Below are 18,957 nucleotides of genomic sequence, written 5' to 3'. Positions count from 1 at the left end.
TATTGATCAAGACTGACTATACCAAGCCTTTTTATGGTGCTGACCACTCTGACCTGGTGTCAGAAGTCCAAAGCTTTGGTACCAGGAAGTTATATATACCATACAAACCGTGCAAGAACTGTCGAGCTTTGTGGCGTGGGGTCCCCTGATAATTTGAATTCGATTATATACGGCTTCAGTTACTCGTTCTTTCATGCGCCTGCAAGTAAGCCTGCACTCTCGAAACTTCATCCAGAGTGCAGCGGTGTGCAGAAACAACAGCAGCGAAAGTCCAAAAAAATGCGACTGTCAATCACAACGGAAGGATCAGACTAGGCTTGCAAACCGAATCCCCCACAAGGCCATGATATCCCTTCGAAAGAACTCCACCCGCAGCACGAGGGATCAACCCGCCCAAAGTCCCCGTTGTCTCTGAAGAATTTGAGATTTCAAGACTTTTAATCGGCTCTTGGTCTTGGTATTTTCTTTGCACCCATATCGGAAACTCTTTTGTGTCTTGCAGGGGGACCCACCAGAGATCTTCAGCCTCAAACGTTATTGGACCAACAGCTGGGGTCTGTGTGGATGGTGGGTTTAAAAATGGAAACTTTGGATTTCGGCATAGTCTGAACCGATAGCTTAGCTTTTGGGAAGCTGTGTGCCCTTACAGCCGTTTCCCTTCCTTTGTACATGTGTGACAGCCGAAGACCCGGGTTAATCTCCAGGCACCGTTCGAGCTCGTATAACAACAGCGAATTCCAGATTATATTTGCTATAAGCACGGTAATCACGGTAGATGGTTCTCGAAGCTAGGCAAACATTTAGTTCCGTGGCCCTTACGATTGAAAACTGAAATCGGCGGTGGTTTCAAGAGACATTAGTTAGGGAGTGGAGATGGGTACATACTTTGACCTGTGTGTATTTGGTAAGGTAATGGTATACCTAAGATTATTTCGTCGAGGAGAAACTATGCCTGATTGGGGCAGTGATTTCAGCTTGGCGCAAGTCATTATGTCCAGCTACTTTCGATATTCCAAATTCTAAAAATGCTAAGCTCCTTGAATATGCTGGTATCAGGTCACCCTCAGGAAGCTATTACCTGGTGGTGACAAATATTTCATGGGGATCATGGAGAGGCTGTGCAAAAGTTTTCCAGCCCATCAAAGTACACAATTCCACGGTCGTGACTTCAAACGAATTGAGCTGCGGCTGCCGGGGAGAATTGTTCGGGTACAGGAACAAAAATCATAGCTGGGGCGACTTATTGCATCGAAAAACGAACCATCATTCTGGTATCTCTGTATCTTTCAACATGATATCGTATGATATCGTTCGCGTAGAGTCAATTCGGAGTTGTTAATTCAGGTCGGTTACAGGAATGCAATGTTGAATGTTAGAAACTTCTTACTGATTTTAAAATCGGAATCGAAGCCACCGTCAGATACCACACACAACACAGGATCCCGCTCTTTTAATATACACATCTATCACATATCAAATATGGTCTCGGGGCTAGACGGCGTGCTGCACTAAGCTGCTTTTGTATCAAATATAGAAACATGAGCTCAAGCTGCATAAAGTACTATACTTAAATCTACGAAATATAAATTTCCATTCCATAATACTCGTACATACATATTGTATCCTAGCGTGTTCGTCTCGAGCCGAGGTGCCGTACGCACGCTGCACTTAGAGACACAGCTAAACCATTCATCCGAAGGATTCTGGGCTGAGAACCAAATTTTAAAATTCTTTTTGATCTGGACAGCAACTTTTAGCGACTCACTATCAGGACTCTCACGTTATCTCAAATATAGGGCTGGTATTAATAATTAATAATTAATAATTTACGCATGTATCGTCTGAGGATAACATCGCTATAACGATAAGAATCCGTCTAGATCACTTCACCACACTGTGGTTGATGAAAACTGCATGTTGACATTAGTATTACGACCTTCCAACTCTCAAATACTCCATGATTGCCCGCATAGTCCAATTCCTTTCCGCGCCAATTATAGTCCCTTCCAAACCTTCAAGCCTCCTCTCGATTTCATTTTCCAATCTCTCCATGACTTTGACAGTATACCCCATACTCCCTGTTCTTGCAAATATTTTCATAACTAAGCTCTTTTGTTCAGGGAACAACTTCCCCTGTCTGTTTCTTAATAGCAATAAGCTTTCCAATTGTTCGCGATCGTTTAAATTTGAATTATTCAGCGAATGTATCAGTGCGAGGGAATATTTTCCTTCGTCTAGACCTGACGGATCACCTGGTGCCATCGAAGCAAGACTTTGGTGGTCATCTCGGATCTGGAAATAGCGACTCATGAGTGTGACCAAGCCGTCAACGTTTAAATCCCTGTATTGAAGATTATAACAAGTTAGTACCTATAGATAAGCGGTATACCACGGCGAACTGAATGTTTCTTCTTACTTATTCTGTGTGGCCTCAGCCTTCATTAGGCGAGCTGCCAGCCTGAATAGGCTGCCGGTTTCTATCAACGTAGAAAGAAAGTTAGTGATACAGTCCCAAATTTGTGGGTAAGATATTGCTACGGTGGCATTGCTTACTTCCATCTACCATTTTTATATAATCTCGCTCCAATGGAGTGGCCGAACGGAAAGTCCACTGGGTGTTGTAACCTCGCCCAATGTTTATGTTTGCCATTTCATCTATATAGAAGAAGCCGTTTCGTCAGATTTGATAGACAATATAGGAATTGGTGCTGAGGTATACCTGTGAAAATTTCAACAGCTGATAGAGAATGTGGCAACTTCTGGATCTCCTGGAGGCATTTGACAAATAGGTAGTTCGCGGTGTTCACTGCGCGTGGAGTTCCAAAAACCATTGGAGCGGAAGGCGCTCCTTGTTTCGTCGAAGGAGTTCCTTCAATATCGTCGAGGCTGTGTTTTTTTATGTTTAGCATCTGGAAACTTGTCAAAGAATCCGGAATGACCTGACGCCTTAATACTTACATTGATGATGAACTATGCAGCATATCGACGACTGAACTGATGATGTCTAGAGACCGTCGAGGCAAGTTGTACCAAAAGTCGAGTGCTTGGATTGCCTGAGAACTAATCTTCTTCGTCTGCAGAGATAGGAGATATTCGAATGGTTTGAGCACCGTCTAGTTGAATCATGATGGTATATTAGTAACCCACATATTTGAGAAACGGTACGTTGAGAACCTAGTTGCGAAATCAAAACGTCTTCGATGTAATTATAATACCTCTTCTGATAATCTTCCTGACTGCTCTAGCCATATATCTGATTCATATGCTGTTGAATTCTCGTTGAACCCACTCGCCCTTACGTCTCTAAACCCGTTTATAGATCTCGACCTCGAGCTTCCTAGTGCGGTCCCACTTAGTATAGGGCTATTACTCATAGATTCGTATCCCGACCATTCGGCTTGCACACTATTCGCCAACCCTCTCGTATCTTGCGGGAAATCGTTCAACTTATACTCTGACTTGGGATAAAACGGATCACTAGGCTCAATTCGATACCGGTTGCTCCCAGCATGCCATGACAATTCTCCAGCGACGAGGTGATGAAGAGCTGAAATGTACCTCGCGGCTTCTTCTTGAATCATGTGTTCTGTATTATCTAACAACTCCCACGAAAGTCTTGAAAATTGTTGTTCTAGTTCAAGACACTTTCTTTCAACAAGCTTTTTGGCCTGTGCAATTGTAACATCTTGAGTTTGCATCATGATGTATACTGCTGAGACCGGGACTCCGAGTTTATTCTGTGAGATGTGGGAGGACCAATCTCTTTCTGCTGAGGATATGTCTTTTATGAGGGTGTTCATTTTGGCGGTGAGTCTGATTAGGTCGGAGTACCTTGCTAATTGGTCCTTGGATAAATTGATGTCGTAAACGTAGGGAAGTATACTTGGAAGTCGACTGTCATGAAGTATTAAGTTAACAATGCTTACGATGAGACCTAGCAAGCTCGCTCTCGAAGAAGTACTTACCTCCATGTATCAGTGAGATACTTCTCTTCTAGATAATGATCTAAGCCCTGGAACTCTACCAGATGTAGATCTTGACTTTCCAATGATCGAGTCTCTCGGGCACCGAATATCTGGGTTACAGAAATAAGACTTGAATCATTCTCTAGCATTTCTGTGATCGCTTTGGATTTCATCTGATTGATGATGGCACCGAACTTCTTCATATTGGATTCCTTGTCTCCGTGGTTCGATCGATTGCACTATATTTTGAAGTTCGTGTCTATATTAGCTTCCCATCGAATATATATCGCCAATGGTCCACGATTCATTTCTTGCACCTGTTTTTCATGCGGCTTAAGTATTACTTACCACTATCTCTTGACTTGCCCAATCTAAACAAACAATTAGCCTCATACCTCACTTGAAAATACCGTTCCAATTCTACTTACCATCCTGAATATACCCAATAGAAACAATAGCCGCCAAATTCAACAGCCGTCTAGGCTCGGCTTCAGGAAATACAACCGACAAAACCGGTCCGCCATCGACAGACAAAGCTCCATCGCGCACTTGACAGCCTCCACGGTCAAACCATTCTTGATGTACTCTTAGAATAACTTCTGTTTCCTTTTCTGCGGTAGAGGTGTTTATTCGAGGTTGATAAGTGAAAAAATAACCATCTAGATGTTTGGTGGAGAAGGGGATTGAGAACTGGTAGGGCTCTGGCCAGGGCATTGGACCCGAATTATTCGCATCTTGGAGTATGGTGGACTGATGACGGGTTCCTAGCCTTAGACTTGTTGGCATAGTGTTATTCCTACGGAGATAAGTTTGGGTAGTCATGTTGAATATTAATATGTGGTTTTGATATTACTGTGAAGCTGAGGTTCTGGGTATCAATTGTAAATGGACAATGCGCGGACTACAAAACGAGTTTTCGGAAAAGACTACTCTGGGGTATATATACCATTGACCCCTTTCGCAAATACGGCATCTTCTTATATAATGCATCTTTTGTTTCTGCGGTTCACGTTTGCGGAAGAAAGATAAGTTGGGATGTACGATGTAAATGGTATTGGTAGAGATGTTACACATTCCAACGCCTGGAATTCTGAAAGTTCGCACGCGGCGCACGACGTTATCCGGGTCGGCGTAGCGAAATTCCTGATGATCAATTCATCGTTGCCTGGTTTCAAGTTCCTCCCAAAAAAAAAAAAAAAAAAAAAAAATCTATGGCCCATAGTCTACCTCCTGCCGCAGACTTATTATTGTATGTTTTCCAAATCCCTTCTTTTAAGGAAAAGAATTAAAAGAATTAGTATTGTGGAGCAGCTCCAACAATATCCTCCCGATCCAACCAGCTCTGGATCAATCCTTGCTGCGTCGCCTCATACTCCTTGATTGTAACTTCATCTCCGTTGAGCGTGGTATTGGCCTGTACGAACTGTTTTCTCGGTTGCTTCTTCGACATTACGACGTCTCTGAATTTGGCCATGGTGTCATTAACGCTGGTCATCTTGTCGTAGAGAGCGACACCTCCATTGACGTCAGCGGATGCCTTATAGATGTGAAGTTCCTGCAGATACTTCTCTACGGCCTTGAAACCGTGAGAACGGATCTTAGAGCGATCGAGATGGATGGTTAGGTCAGAGTGGTCCTCGGTTGTAGAGTCTAGGCTGACAAAATTGTCTGGCGCGGAGAGGAAGCATTGGAGGATAGAGTAGCGGGCACGCATGTGTGCTTGTCCCCATTTCTGTAATGTGATAAAGGTTAGTATGGGAGTTTTGCTGTGCGGGTTCTTTTAAAAAGTGGTTCTTGCCTTGGTCTTTGGGTCCCAGAATTCGAGGGCTAGGAGACCAGCTCGAGCCATCTGGAGGTAAGAAATATAGAGAACTATATGTTTTGGTTAGTTATATTTTTTTCTGATATTTAAATTTATACGAGCAATCCTTACCATCTTCAGCAGCAGCTTCAGTGTCGTCAGTATGGCCGAAAACCTCAAGGATTTCTCGGTCAGGGCAGAGATACATAGCCACGCATTCGGCTCGGCACCTTGTAGATTGTTAGTTTTCGAAGACCAAATAAATAATGATTACGGGTTCACATACTCTTCGTAGCTGGCGGCAGTGGCGCCAAAGACGGATCCCCAAGTTTCACCGACCTTGTAGTAAGTTGTAACTGGCTTGCCGGTGAGTGGGCTGACTGGTGGGCTCTCCTTGTCGAAGTTGAAAACTCCCTTTTCGGTTTCTTGGAGCAGTTTGCCACTATTCATTCATTGATTAGTCTCACAAAGGTGTTTACTTGAAAATTGTGGAATATGTACCTTCCATGTCCTAAGAGCTCATGGAGACCGACTTGGAGTTCGAAGGCTGGACCTCTTAGTCTCTCGAATAATGGCAAGTCCTTCTCATCGATAAATGTAACCTTCTCGGATGGCGATTTAGCGTTGAGGACGTTTCCGAGAGAGACATTCTTGAAGCCGAGAGTCATTCGGATATCGTCATACTATATCAGTGTTAGTAATTGTGCTCTATATACTCCGGGAATCCTAGAGATCATACGTTGGGGATGTTGATACCAGCGGGGATACCATCGCTGTTGAAAGTCAAGACTATCGGAATCGTTAGACTAAAACTATACTCATTTAAGTGGAAAGAATAACTTGCCTTCCAAGCTTGTAAAGTCTGGCTTCTGGAACTTATCCTTTTCAAAGTCCTTAGACCATGGGAGTTTTGGAATAAAGTCACCAGCCCGTTCAACTAGCTTGCCGAAAACTTTTGTCCTCTCCTTGTTCACAACGGCAACCCAACCCTCGAAGTAAGCCTTGGTGCCGGCTGGATCACGGTAGGTCTCAATGAATCCGATATTGGTTTCGATCTATATATAAATTAGGCCATGTTTCGAATACGGATAGATATCTCAATTGCACTTACGGTTGGGCCAATATCCTTGATCCAGTACCTTTGGCTCTATAATTTCCCTATCAGAAAACTGCGACTCGGGCAAAAGAATTTTAAGTATCTTACCTCCTTGTGGGCTTCAAGGCTACCCTCTCTGAAACTCTTGACATACTCTTCCATCATCTTCTCTTGTGTATCGTTCAAAGCTGCCTTCTTTGCACCGTCTAATTCGTCGGACATTACTTTCATTTCTTTCGAATGGTCTCCGTAGACGGTCCTGATCTTTCTACCATCTTTGGTCTCGTATACGCTTCCCTCGCCGACCTTCTCACTAGCAACTAGCATGTCGAAGCTTCCATCATCGAGTTGCTTTAATCTTGTGTGCTCAACCAAGACCCCGTTTTTAACAAAGGTCTCGCCGCAAGCCTCAATATCCGCTTGGGTAATAGCTGGCGAATCTGGATAGTAGGCACTCATATGATCTGGTGGGTATCCCAATAGAGTAATGCCCTCTGGGGAGATCTGATAGACCTGCTTTTTAATCCCTTCCCAGAGCTTTGCAGCCTCCGGTGTAATGCTCGCAATCTTTGTGAATGTTTCCTCTGGGATTCTAGGAACGAATTTCTGATCACCGAAGCTCTTATAGTTACCCAAATTCGCCAGAACTTGGGCACCGAACTCGGCGAATTTGTTCTTCTCATCTTCGGTAACATTGCATGCCTCTACGATCTTGGAGAAGTCGTTTTCAACATGACGGGCGACGGTAAGGATCAAATCGAACAGTGGTTCGGATTCCGGTGAAACCTGACGAAGAACGACACGGGTACCCGCGAACGAAGCCTTAGAAATATGATGCGCATAAAGCTTCTCCTTGGCAGAAAGATTATCGAAGTGCGGCTGGATTTCCAGACGGCACACTGGTGCCTTCTCGTCAGCTAGGAGGTGGGATGGTACCGACATGGTGGAATATCGAGAAAATGCAGTCAACTGTAGATGTATATTGTGGGGTTGGAATCGCGAGACTCTGGGGAGCCGTAAACATAAGAGGGGACTTGGCTTGGTATTAAATACTAGGCTGCCGGCCACACGGCGGGCGAAAACGTGCATTTACTCACGCTATGCAGGTCTTACAAAGTATTGTAAGAGGTACCTACTTAAGTAACTTGCAGGTATCGACGGCCTGCGCCGACGAGGATTTAATTCCGGGGCGTGGTTTTCTTTGCGTGTGGCCGCGTGGTGGGGGCGGGGCGGCTTTTGGCTTAGGCCGTCGTTACAACCGGCAGAAAGGGTGCCGCAGCTAGCCTGCTTGCACCATTTGAGCACTTCTTTCCAACGACACCTTCTTAGTCTGGCAGCTCCCAACCACACACTTTGATATCAATTGATATCTGCGAGATATAAAAGTGGATATACCTCAGGCCATGCACAGTAGTTACTAACATGCTAACAATGGATAACTACCGCGAGATGAACATGCCAATATTCAACAGTGGGGCAGTTGAGTTCAATTGAGAGCTCGGAGTATTACCTAATATAATATCACGAAGCCAATAAACTTAATCCAACAAATTCAACACGAAGTTTCAGGAGGACTTTGATAACTGATCAATCAGTCATATGATCACTCAATGGCGTTTTAAAAACCTAACTGGGCTACATTTTAGAGATTTAATAGCTGATTGATTAAGCAGAGAGATATGCCGACTTCAGACACGAGATTGGTTAAACATATTCCCGGTTACAAGTATCACTGCAATAACGTATACGTATAATGGACTCTAGATGCTTTGCGTACAACCTTATCCCCTCAGAGAGTATACCCAGGGCAGGTGTTTTAAGTTTTTTTTGTTACTATATACATAAATAATGGCAATGACCCCTCGCTATCCCCAAACTGCCCTTGAACTCTGGGCTAATATAATTGCGATACCTTTTTCGATACATGTATACAACTAGTCATATCTTCAAAACCGTCTCGTATTCGACTCTTTACTCGTGAACTGGGGTCTGGGTAGGGTTTGGATAGCAAAAACCGGATCCGTAGCTAAATATCTCGCAGTGCCATTTCGCAGGGCATTCAGTTGGTCCGGTCCAGTTCTTTCCAGCGCACTAGAATTGAGACAATACAATTAGCAATTGGTCTATCTTTAGAGCTCAATTAATAAAAAATAATCATCGACTTTGGTATTTCCTTACCTGTGCCCATTTTTCGGCAACAGCTCTCTTGGTGACTGGAGTTGGGGTCGCTGAGGCGACAGCCAAAAGGACGGAGGTGATGATAACGGCCTTGATCTGCATTTTTGAGATAGAAGCAGGAGGAATTTTATGTTAATTTGAAAGAATTGATAGAGAGAATTGGAATTGGTTGGAGATATTTATATATATCTTATTGCAATTGATTGTTTAGGGAATGTTCTAATGAGGCTGATAGAATTCGCTGATTATCAGGAGATAATCTACTCTATTTATATTTATGTTTCTTCAATGACATTGTTATCCATACTACAGAGCAGGAGCTAGCGAGTACCAGTTATCGATATCGGCGCCTCAAAGCTTGGTCGAGTCAAGGTTTTACAGGGCTGATAGTTTCCAATCCGATATAGTTATCCAAATTCTATTAAGATCATATCCAGACTTCGGGAAGATGATACCGTCTAGGCTAATTACAAAAAAGAATACCGAACAAACCCGACCACCAAAAAAAAAAAAAGCCACCGGGCCTTTTCAATCCGTCAGAATGTTCCCTGGGATTTTTTTACGTACGAAGCGCTCTCGAAATTGATATTAAGATACTGATACTTGAAAGAAAAAAACCATTGAAGGGCCCTATAGACCCAGGGAAGGGAAAGTTAATACAAGGGACATTACTCGATCGCTAATGGCTCGGCCTAAGCTTAACGTTAACAAGAAAAGTAATCCATGCATGGTCCGCGACTCATGACATCTACGGAAGAACAAGGGGTTTATACTAGAACAATGGGACTGTGTCGTCCGAATACGGTTGACAGGCTGTCTTCGAATTCAACTGCCGGAGCCCAGGATTAAGTATGTGTGTATATAGCCGGGACCCGGGTATAGATTCGAAACTTTAACTTCACTATAAACATTCGGAATCATATTTCCCTGTCAGACGGGATATACAGTACGGAGGCTCACGGTGAGAATTTAGAGTCAAGCTCTTAGATCTAGAATTTAACCTGCGTCAATTACCAGGAAGATGGAAGTTCTGGCCTGTTTGGAGGCCTGGTTTTCGAAATTTCCACCCCGTATATCCTAATTCAAGTACGCACGTACGTACGAACTCTATACTATATACCGCTTTGTATATGTAATTTGAGCAGACATCGATATCCTGCCCGTGAGAATTGCTCCATTATCTGACAAGGTAGTTAAGTAGCCATAGACTTTTCAAACTCCACAAAAGGAAAAAGGCCGAAGTCCAGAACCGCAAAGCTAAAGGACACAATGGATAAAGGTAGAATTACCCCGAAGAAGAATACGTAACGCAGCCTTCTTTGATATCATTGAATATCTTGCGATCAAATAAAACGACAAAATAACAATAACCATAATCAATGGATACCCAATCAATTGACCATGTCCCGGAGTCCCTTGATGATTGCAAGCAAAAAAAAACTTAGTCATCCCACATAGCCGCCTTTGCCTTCTCCCGTTCTTGTTCCTGTCGTTTCTGTTCATCCCGTTCTTCTTGGTGCTTCTTCTTCAAACTAGCGTCGTATTCTTTCTGCTCCTTTGTGCTTCTGCTCCTGACCCCCAAAGCACTGGCGATCATCCTTCGAGCTACAGCATCCGTCTTAGCTTGTCTCTGTCCTTCGAAATTGGCGTCGCTGTATCCGCTGCCCGCTCTTGAATGAGTATCCGGATCGTAGGCATAATAGGATCCTGAACTGCCACCATCTCCTACAAATGGTGTCGCGACGGCGGGCGTAGGCGCTGGTGGAGCTGGTGGTGGGGCGGGAGAAACGGCGGAGGGACCGTCTAAATCGGAGGCTACACCGCTTGCAGCCTCATCCCCGGAGGAAACCTCATCGTCCCATGAGTCTACTACTTCCTTCTTTTTCTTTACGACTTTCTTTGGCTTAGAACCGCCGTTAACTGCAAGAAGGTTTTCTATGTGTTTTCTTAGTCAATGCTATAGATGGGGCGAAGGAAAAAACAGAGAGAAAAAGAAACGTAACAGCAGAGTCAAATAAAGAAAATATGGGGGAAAGAACTAACCGTCTACCATATCGAATATCCCCGGACCTTAATTCTTTTCGATACCGTACACCCCTTCCTTTGATTGATAAGACTGAAAACGGGCAGATAAACCGTAACCCTAAACACAATATAGCTCGTACGTACTCTGATCTGTAGTAACGTATACGTATGAACTTTCCCTTTCGACTCGACTCGAGCTCGCCGGACGTGTATAGGCTGTGTGAAATTGCAAACTGCGCAGGTGTCCAGGGACTTAAAGAGGGAAGATGTCACTGATACCTTCCGTGGTCCGCTACCCGCATACCCGACCCGCTAATTATAACGTCTACGCAGCGCACGTGACAAGTCCTTGGACAAGAACAGGCTTAAAAGGCTCGTGGGTTGCAGACGACGATCATGTTTCGGAGCGCAACACCTTTTGTTGCCGTTGGGGACATCGATCGGCCGATGATGTCGTCTGCTCGGTCTTCGATGGCAGGCTGCTTGTTAGTGGCTACCGTAGGCAGGCTAGTTTACGTATTTACGTTGGTTGTAGCTACTAAAGTATGATTTGCCAACAGACAGAGTTTTTCTAAATCTGCCTCGGTTTGAGTACTTTATGCTCCTCTGATCCGTACGCAGTAACGTTGGCGCTAGAATATCTGCATCGTGTATGTATGTAATGTAATTACAGCGCCGCTTCGTCATCGTGTATCAATCCAGGACTGAAGCGTGCATAAAAGAGCAGGGGGGACGGTAAGAAAAACAGTGCTAACAAGTGGTATCATGACATGCTAAATCGTTGTACGCGTGGAAATCAAAAATCAAGCTATGAAACAGGAAGGATGGTAAGAAAACCCTGATACATGAAATGATAAAGCGCTGGCAGGTCCGGGAACCGGGCCATGAATGCTAAAGGGAAAGCATTAGATCCGAACTAGAAACTCCAATATATGTATTGATCATAGCCAACCAACAACTGCCGTAAATAAGCCCAATCCGATTGCCCATACCCACAGCATTAGCATAGATGCTCTCGTCGTTATCATCTCGCCTCCAAATCCTACTTTGACGCTCCTGACTGCGGCGTTGCCCGTTGGTTGTGCCTGTACGAAAGCTGGGAACTGCACCGTCACGGCTGTCTGGGTCGCAACTCCATTGATAATCGTCTCAATTGTTGTCACGTACTGTCCTGCATCGTTCAAAAAACTCGTATATCCTTGGCCATATCTCGACGTAAAACTAGTATACCAGGCTCCTAGGTCGCTCCTAAAATCTGCATACTGGCTGGTAATGGCGGAATTAATGCTCGAAATATCATCTCTGATAGTAGGGATCGGGAAACCGGATGTCACCGCATCAGAGATACGGGTATAAGCCGATCCAGCCCAAGATGAGGCGGCAGCAGCCGGATTGGCGATATAGGTTGAGTATACGGCTCCTGCGTCTCCGACCAAGACTGTAACCCTTTCACCAGCTGCATCCGTAGCTGTTCTGTAAACGGCGACACCGTCGTTCGCAGCTGAGGTGAAAAGTCCCGGAACTACAGCGACTACTGAAGCGATTGCATCATTGGCACCTATGCAACGGTTTCTGGAGCAATATTCGTAGTTGGAGAGACAGCATCCCCCTTGAAATAAATTGTCGGGGCAGCCATAGTAGCCTGAATTGCAGTCTCCTTCACCAGCGACCGTTCCAACACAATGTATTCCCTTCGGACAGCAAGCAATATGGCCTGCATTGTCGACGGCACAGTTAGCCGTATTAGGGCAGCAGAAAGCCGGATATGAGATCGGAGCACATGAATGTGTGTTCTGAGCACAGTTTCCGTTGTTGTTTTGACGACGAAATATCTGGTTTGGGGAATTTGGGGCAGCGATCGCTGGGAAGAAGGGCGAAGTATCTCTTTCCGACAATTTTTCAGCCCTAACAAGAGCAGCAACCGAAAGGATTGAAGCAATCCGGGCGGCACGGGACAAAGATCTCATCGTGAAGCTTGTATCGAGGATCGAGAGGATTCTATAAAAACGGCTTGGATCGTAGCGATATAATACGAAGGTAGAAAATCTGGAAAGGATGTGATGTTAGATATGAGGAGGAGGACAATCCTTTGGGCGCCGTGCATATGTGGATGGGAAACCCACCAGTCCAAGCCAGCTAGGCAATGCAATGTAACCAGCCTCAACTTGAGACTACTTATTGGCTAAGCTATCTGTGTGCAGTAGTACAATGATTGACAGTGGCAACCGGAAGAGAAAGAGCCGACGTCGCTATAGTATTTTCGGATTTGGAGAAGAACGATAGGGCATCGCAAGTTGACAGGAAAGGATGAGGTGGGAGGGATTCTTGGAATGGAGCATTCCTTCTTCGCTGTCGTCATATACGCCTACATATAAAAGCTCTAGCCAGCCGCTGCCCTGCCATGTGTGTCAACTGTGCGTTGTCATGCCAATCGGTCGCTCGGTGCGCAGGAACAGAAAGTCTTGGCGGGGAAAACAAGGATGTCGCAGCAACTCAGTTTGCTGTTGCATTTTGGTCGATTATTCTCTCGTAATATGCTTATCTATAATCTGTATTGGTCTAGTAATATGTATTAAATTTGCATCAAAGTAGCATGAGCTGGCCTGAAGTGTCTGTTATACTGGCAGTTTACTCTAGAATTATATTATTGATTGGATTTGAGGCTAACGGTTGACCGAATGCGAGTGATAGAAATCGAGCCGCTGCACATCCATGTATGTGCAATCAGAATTGTAAAACTGTGGGAATTCGGTCCTCACAATGTAATAGAAAGTTGAAGCTCTGGTATTTCAGAGGGCTATAAACTATATTATCTATCCTAGCTCTCTAACTAGGAATATGGTGGCATAGTTTAGATCTCACGTACCGAATCAGTAAACCGAAAGAATACAACGGCTTGCTGTCCAAAGCAGATTATATAATATAGTACTCATCAAAAAAAAAAAAAAAAAAAAAAAAAAAACCAAGAATATTAATAGTTTAATTCCTCTCTTTAGATTTCGAAGAATCCCTTTGAGAAGTAAGGTTTTCTTAATTATACAATCTTATGAAATTCAATGCAGCATCCTGGAATAGTTGCATCGTCTTTCGAGTTTTGATTCAAATTTGTTATGTTAACTTCCATCCTAGGATATGATAGTTACTCTAAGGGCTTAGAAAGCCCAGGGGGCTTCCTCTTTTCGTTTTGATCAATTTTAAGTTTTAAATTCGAATACTAGGTAGTGTTATTGATCGATGTTGAGTGAAGTCGTCGCCTAGTAAATTCATAGGGCAAATTCAACATAAAGATTGGATTAATAAATCGAACCTCCAAAGCTCTGTATTCGTATTATTATATCGGTAGAATTTATAGAGTTTCTTGCTAGCCGAGACTACTTGCGCATCAACTAATTTCCAAATACGCCGTACCCAGCATGGCTTTTAAATGGCTTTATATTAGGGCAGAAATGCAGCCCCGCCATAGCTACCCCGCCCACAGCAGTGTGTCCGCAACGCAGCTTCGAATTCTTGGCATGTGCCTCCTGCCAGCTGCTCAATTTGCTGTTCACGGTTGAAAAGGTAATCATGGATCAAATATATGTTATTTCTCAAATAACTAAGGTTTTATAAATTAAATCGAGGTTTAGGATTCACTTAGCTTTCTTCCATTTTTCCCTTAAAATTCATAGTCTAATTCACAATCATGGGGTCATCGAGGGACGCTAAAAACATGCATCTCGACGATCGAATCCAGATATTTCAGCCCTGCATGGATACAGGATGGGATTTAGTTTTCAAGTGGATATACCCTATCTCGATGTCTCCTCCATTGGCTAGTCATATTGGGACTAGCACCACCATACCTTTCTCTCAGCCGTAACTATACTTATTATCCGTTAACGTCAACGTCATATCATCTCCATAAACACTACTATACTACTAGCTACCAGTTTACATCTTCGATTGCTTCCCTCTTTTCCCATCTGTATTTCTCCAGATACTGGTCCTTAATTAAAATGGCTCCTCAAAAGGTATTCTTCACAGGCCTGCCATATAACCATCATACCCTTCCATCCTGGGGTTGGCCGCCAGAAAGAGTAAAGACCGGATTGGAAAACGCGGTGAGGATACTCCTCCAAGAAGGTTATGATGCGATCGGGTACTTTATCGCTCCGGAACAAGGACTTAAAGTATTTGAAGATAAATTATTGGAGCAGAAGTGGGATGCTGTGATTATTGGGTGGGGTGTTAGGGGGAATCAGAAGTTAACGGTAAGAACAGTATCCCGTAGATGCATAAGTGGGATATTTTATATATATTTATGTAGCTAACGAATTATTTCTTGATAGCACTGGCTTGAGGATATGATCAACTGCGTGAGGGTTGAGTCTCCCGAAACGAAGATTCTGTTTAATTGGGACCCTGAGAGTACGATAGATACTGTTAGAAGGAACATACCCGTCACCGACGAGTCGGATAAGACGGCGATGAATGAAGTATTCGAAAAATCTGGGATTGAAGGTAGAATTACATTTGGAAAGTACGATATGCCTAGCTAGGAGGGGGCTGTGAGATGTAGAGATACTGAAGGTTTAGTTTGGAGATTCTGGATCTCCTGGCATAAGGAAAGATTGTGGGGATGAGAACAAACCGAATATATTTTATTTAATTGTCGAGTAATTAAGTGACTTAACCCTCGATTTGTGTCCAGAGATTTCTGCCCCACTTGTGATCTGGTGTTCGCGACTTAATATCGATTTTGTCGCCGACGTTTATGCTGCCTTCTATATTACCGCCAAAGGGCATCAGACCACGAATACTAGAAGATAAAGTTTTGTAAATCTTACCTCTCTCAAATGGAACCATATGCATCCCCATGCATCCTAACAGTGGAGCACCGGGATCGATATTGCGTTGACCGCGGATCGTTACATCCGGTTCATTGCGATTTCGCTCTTCATAAGGCAGATGTTAGAATAGTTGAAGCATTCTTTATAAGTGATGGGACACTTACCACCAGTTTCCGGATCGTTATTAGGGACCTTGCATCTCGGGGTTCTTGACATAACATGGTAATCTTCATTACCTATCTTGATTGTCTGCCAATCATCCTCGTCGTATGAAGGCGAACCGCCAACGATGATGTTTGGCCTGAACCTCCTGACTGATAAATCTGGGATCTCGCCTTTTACCAATTCGTTGAATTCTCGAACGCTTGCGAGACCGAGGATGTGGATTGGAGCCTATGCCTTATGTAAGTCTAGTCCTAGACAAAAAAAAAATGTTTCTGGCGGGATAAATAAGATAGCTGCTTACAAAATCCGCAAATCCGATAGTGTTTGGTCTTCCGAGTACTTCAACGGGAGGTCCCATATGGTTGACACCTCTATTCCTCCCATCTACTACTGCAAACAATCCGACATCCACTTTCGTGTAGTTCTTGCTGAAGATAACGTCCTTAAGTTCTTGCGGGATATGCGCACTCAAATCGTACCCAACCGACTTCTGTCTCCAGATTTCCACTTCGGTGACCGGATACTTGGTCAATTTATTTTCAGGCAGGGCATTGACGTCTAAAGGAACCGTAAAGCTTTTTCGAAATTTGTTTCCGTAGATGAGAGACGCTAGAAAATGAGGTTTGGCTGGGTAGGAAATCGTTAGGGTGTTTTTTACTGGATCTATCGAGGTGTGGATCACGGCCATCTTGGGGAATCCTCGCTGGGATGCGAATACCCAGGCTTCGGTGCCAGGGCTGCAGCTGGCAAACATGAACTGTCGGTCATACTGCAGACTGTTGTGTAACGGAATCGGCTCAAACGGTCAGTTTCAAAAGTGAAGAAGCCCAAGATAGTTCATATGTTTAAAAAGTCCAAAAGATAGCAAGAAATGAAGTCCCCCACAATGCATAGCCTAAGCTAAGGACTTAAGTAAACAGCTAAGACAGTCGAATGGAATTTCTTACCCAGTGTGACAGATTTTCGAAGATGCAACTTCAATACCTCTACATCCTTTAACAGGATATACCCACAAACTTTTTACCCTAAAATCCTGTCCAGCCTTTTGATCTTTCGAGTATTGAAATTCGTCGCTAATGTTGCTAATTGTTTGCGGGAAACCAAAGGCCGGTTTCCGACGGATCGAAATGGGAAGGTATTCCCTGCAAAAGTATGCAATGGAGAGTAAAGCGACGGCATAACCAACAGCTGAATTAATCAAAAAGGCGTGGTCTTTGTAGATATCGGAAATGGAATCCAGATTTTCAAGGCGGGGCAAGTGGGACGCCATATTTTCGAGGAGACCTTTTAAGCTTTTTGGAATGTAAGAATCAATTCAATTGAGAATGAATCGAAGGTTTCGACTGTTCTCAAAAAGAGAGAATTGGTTTTAAAAAGAGCACCAATTGACTAGGATTGCTGATTAATATAATAAGACTAGTCGAAGTATAGTAGTCTGGTTTAGGAATAGAATCGTATCCTTCACGCAAACTCCACATGCGCATGCAATCGAAGAGGCAATCGAAGAGACAATAATGTTACACGCAGACGCAGGTGAGAGTGACTGCTGACTCAATGTCCGGCATTGCTGCCTTTTCGAATTCCGCGGATATGAGGCACTTGATAACCTGATAACCTGATAACCTAACCCGTAGTTAGAATAGTTAAACACTGTAGCCAATTAGAGGTGAAGATTGAAATGTTGAAATGTTGAAGTCACATACTTACATCTGAAGTTAACTGCAATTCAATTGAATTCAACTTTTGGCCGCGATTGGGCCGATACAGGATAAGGCTCGGCTAAACCTGCCACTCTCCACCCGACAGACGAGAATAACCGAACCAACAACGTCAAGCGGATTTCAAGAAACCTTTCAGCTCCATTTCCGCAGCCATATCGCCATATGCACAGCCAATATCGATTCGCGACATAACCATCCCTAGTACCCCCCGCCACGAGTAGCTTCAATTACCTACCTAGCTACTTTACTTCTCTCTATCTAGAGGCTTTATACTTTAAGATACCCAGATAAAACCTACACAATGCCTCCTCGGATACCCCTCCCAATTCGTCGTTCTCCGCTCTCCTCCGCCAGTGCTTCTCTCATCCGATCTCCAAATACCCTACCCCGACCAGCGATCAGGAGTCTCGCTTCCACTTCTCATAGCCATGATGACCATCACGACCATCATCATGAAGAACCATACGATGAACCTTCGGGATGGTTCCTAGGTGTTCCACCAGGAGAGGCACGGCAGAATGAAGGATGGGAAAAGATCATGTGGTACGGGTTCTTCGGGTCTCTTGCAGCGTTTAGTGTAGCGCTGGCATATAAGCCTGATACTTCGTATGTTACTTTCCCTTTCCTCCTTCCGTCTGGGTGATACGATTGCGATATATATACACACCTATATGTATCTATACATAGATGTATCGGATGGGCTAAGCTAACATGTGTTGATATCTGTATAGAATCCAAACATGGGCATTGGAAGAGGCTCGAAGAAGACTAGAGAAGGAAGGAATCTTGCCACCACCATCCGGACAAACCGCGAATTCGATGTACACAATTCAAAACGCCATATTGAAGTCCCGAGGCGATATCCCATTGGCGTACGACGAGAAGACCTTGTCGAACGAGGAATTGGATGTTAAGATTGTCGAGCAATTGAAGTTTGCTATAGTGGCATTGGAGAAGGAGGAGGATTCAGGCGATACTGATTTGGAAAGAAGGAAGAAATGGGCATTAGCGGAGGCGAAGAAGGTCGTCGAAAGAGGTGGCATATACGGAACTTTGACAAGGCAATAGATAAAAAATACCGCAAGGGTGTTTTTTTTGGTATGGTGTGGATGATGGTGATGATGATAGTGATAATTTTTTTTATCAAGGCGAAGGCCCGTTGTACAGTCCAAAACAT

General features: G+C 44.0%; 9 protein-coding genes across 9 annotated transcripts; 2 read left to right on the top strand and 7 right to left on the bottom strand.

The window, feature by feature from the left end:
* Positions 1 to 1,929: 1,929 nt before the first annotated feature.
* On the bottom strand, positions 1,930 to 4,787 carry AOL_s00076g600 (uncharacterized protein; the record flags this gene model as incomplete). Its single annotated transcript, XM_011123152.1, has 9 exons — positions 1,930 to 2,341; positions 2,417 to 2,477; positions 2,554 to 2,655; positions 2,720 to 2,886; positions 2,959 to 3,113; positions 3,216 to 3,894; positions 3,966 to 4,204; positions 4,314 to 4,336; positions 4,394 to 4,787. 9 exons carry the CDS (start codon positions 4,785 to 4,787, stop codon positions 1,930 to 1,932), a joined length of 2,232 nt encoding a protein of 743 aa, XP_011121454.1.
* Positions 4,788 to 5,259: 472 nt separating this feature from the next.
* Positions 5,260 to 5,679, bottom strand: AOL_s00076g599 (uncharacterized protein; the record flags this gene model as incomplete). Its single annotated transcript, XM_011123151.1, has 1 exon — positions 5,260 to 5,679. The coding sequence occupies one exon, from the start codon at positions 5,677 to 5,679 to the stop codon at positions 5,260 to 5,262; it is 420 nt and encodes a 139-aa protein (XP_011121453.1).
* Positions 5,680 to 5,745: 66 nt separating this feature from the next.
* On the bottom strand, positions 5,746 to 7,804 carry AOL_s00076g598 (uncharacterized protein; the record flags this gene model as incomplete). Its single annotated transcript, XM_011123150.1, has 8 exons — positions 5,746 to 5,837; positions 5,899 to 5,996; positions 6,053 to 6,208; positions 6,268 to 6,449; positions 6,506 to 6,539; positions 6,607 to 6,821; positions 6,878 to 6,913; positions 6,971 to 7,804. The coding sequence occupies 8 exons, from the start codon at positions 7,802 to 7,804 to the stop codon at positions 5,746 to 5,748; spliced, it is 1,647 nt and encodes a 548-aa protein (XP_011121452.1).
* A 1,029-nt stretch (positions 7,805 to 8,833) lies between these two features.
* Positions 8,834 to 9,142, bottom strand: AOL_s00076g597 (uncharacterized protein; the record flags this gene model as incomplete). Its single annotated transcript, XM_011123149.1, has 2 exons — positions 8,834 to 8,953; positions 9,041 to 9,142. 2 exons carry the CDS (start codon positions 9,140 to 9,142, stop codon positions 8,834 to 8,836), a joined length of 222 nt encoding a protein of 73 aa, XP_011121451.1.
* A 1,339-nt stretch (positions 9,143 to 10,481) lies between these two features.
* On the bottom strand, positions 10,482 to 11,093 carry AOL_s00076g596 (uncharacterized protein; the record flags this gene model as incomplete). Its single annotated transcript, XM_011123148.1, has 2 exons — positions 10,482 to 10,975; positions 11,084 to 11,093. 2 exons carry the CDS (start codon positions 11,091 to 11,093, stop codon positions 10,482 to 10,484), a joined length of 504 nt encoding a protein of 167 aa, XP_011121450.1.
* A 913-nt stretch (positions 11,094 to 12,006) lies between these two features.
* On the bottom strand, positions 12,007 to 13,032 carry AOL_s00076g595 (uncharacterized protein; the record flags this gene model as incomplete). The annotated part of the gene is made up of 1 exon (XM_011123147.1): positions 12,007 to 13,032. The coding sequence occupies one exon, from the start codon at positions 13,030 to 13,032 to the stop codon at positions 12,007 to 12,009; it is 1,026 nt and encodes a 341-aa protein (XP_011121449.1).
* A 2,028-nt stretch (positions 13,033 to 15,060) lies between these two features.
* On the top strand, positions 15,061 to 15,603 carry AOL_s00076g594 (uncharacterized protein; the record flags this gene model as incomplete). The annotated part of the gene is made up of 2 exons (XM_011123146.1): positions 15,061 to 15,315; positions 15,394 to 15,603. 2 exons carry the CDS (start codon positions 15,061 to 15,063, stop codon positions 15,601 to 15,603), a joined length of 465 nt encoding a protein of 154 aa, XP_011121448.1.
* Positions 15,604 to 15,733: 130 nt separating this feature from the next.
* On the bottom strand, positions 15,734 to 16,813 carry AOL_s00076g593 (uncharacterized protein; the record flags this gene model as incomplete). The annotated part of the gene is made up of 4 exons (XM_011123145.1): positions 15,734 to 15,828; positions 15,892 to 15,999; positions 16,059 to 16,287; positions 16,361 to 16,813. 4 exons carry the CDS (start codon positions 16,811 to 16,813, stop codon positions 15,734 to 15,736), a joined length of 885 nt encoding a protein of 294 aa, XP_011121447.1.
* A 1,268-nt stretch (positions 16,814 to 18,081) lies between these two features.
* Positions 18,082 to 18,848, top strand: AOL_s00076g592 (uncharacterized protein; the record flags this gene model as incomplete). The annotated part of the gene is made up of 2 exons (XM_011123144.1): positions 18,082 to 18,386; positions 18,512 to 18,848. 2 exons carry the CDS (start codon positions 18,082 to 18,084, stop codon positions 18,846 to 18,848), a joined length of 642 nt encoding a protein of 213 aa, XP_011121446.1.
* Between the last annotated feature and the right edge of the window lie 109 nt (positions 18,849 to 18,957).

The sequence above is a fragment of the Orbilia oligospora genome, assembly GCF_000225545.1.
Source record: "Orbilia oligospora ATCC 24927 unplaced genomic scaffold scaffold00076, whole genome shotgun sequence".
Taxonomy (NCBI): Eukaryota; Fungi; Ascomycota; class Orbiliomycetes; order Orbiliales; family Orbiliaceae; genus Orbilia; species Orbilia oligospora.
Note: the sequence above shows the minus strand (reverse complement) of the source record. Positions and strands in the feature narration are given on the sequence as shown.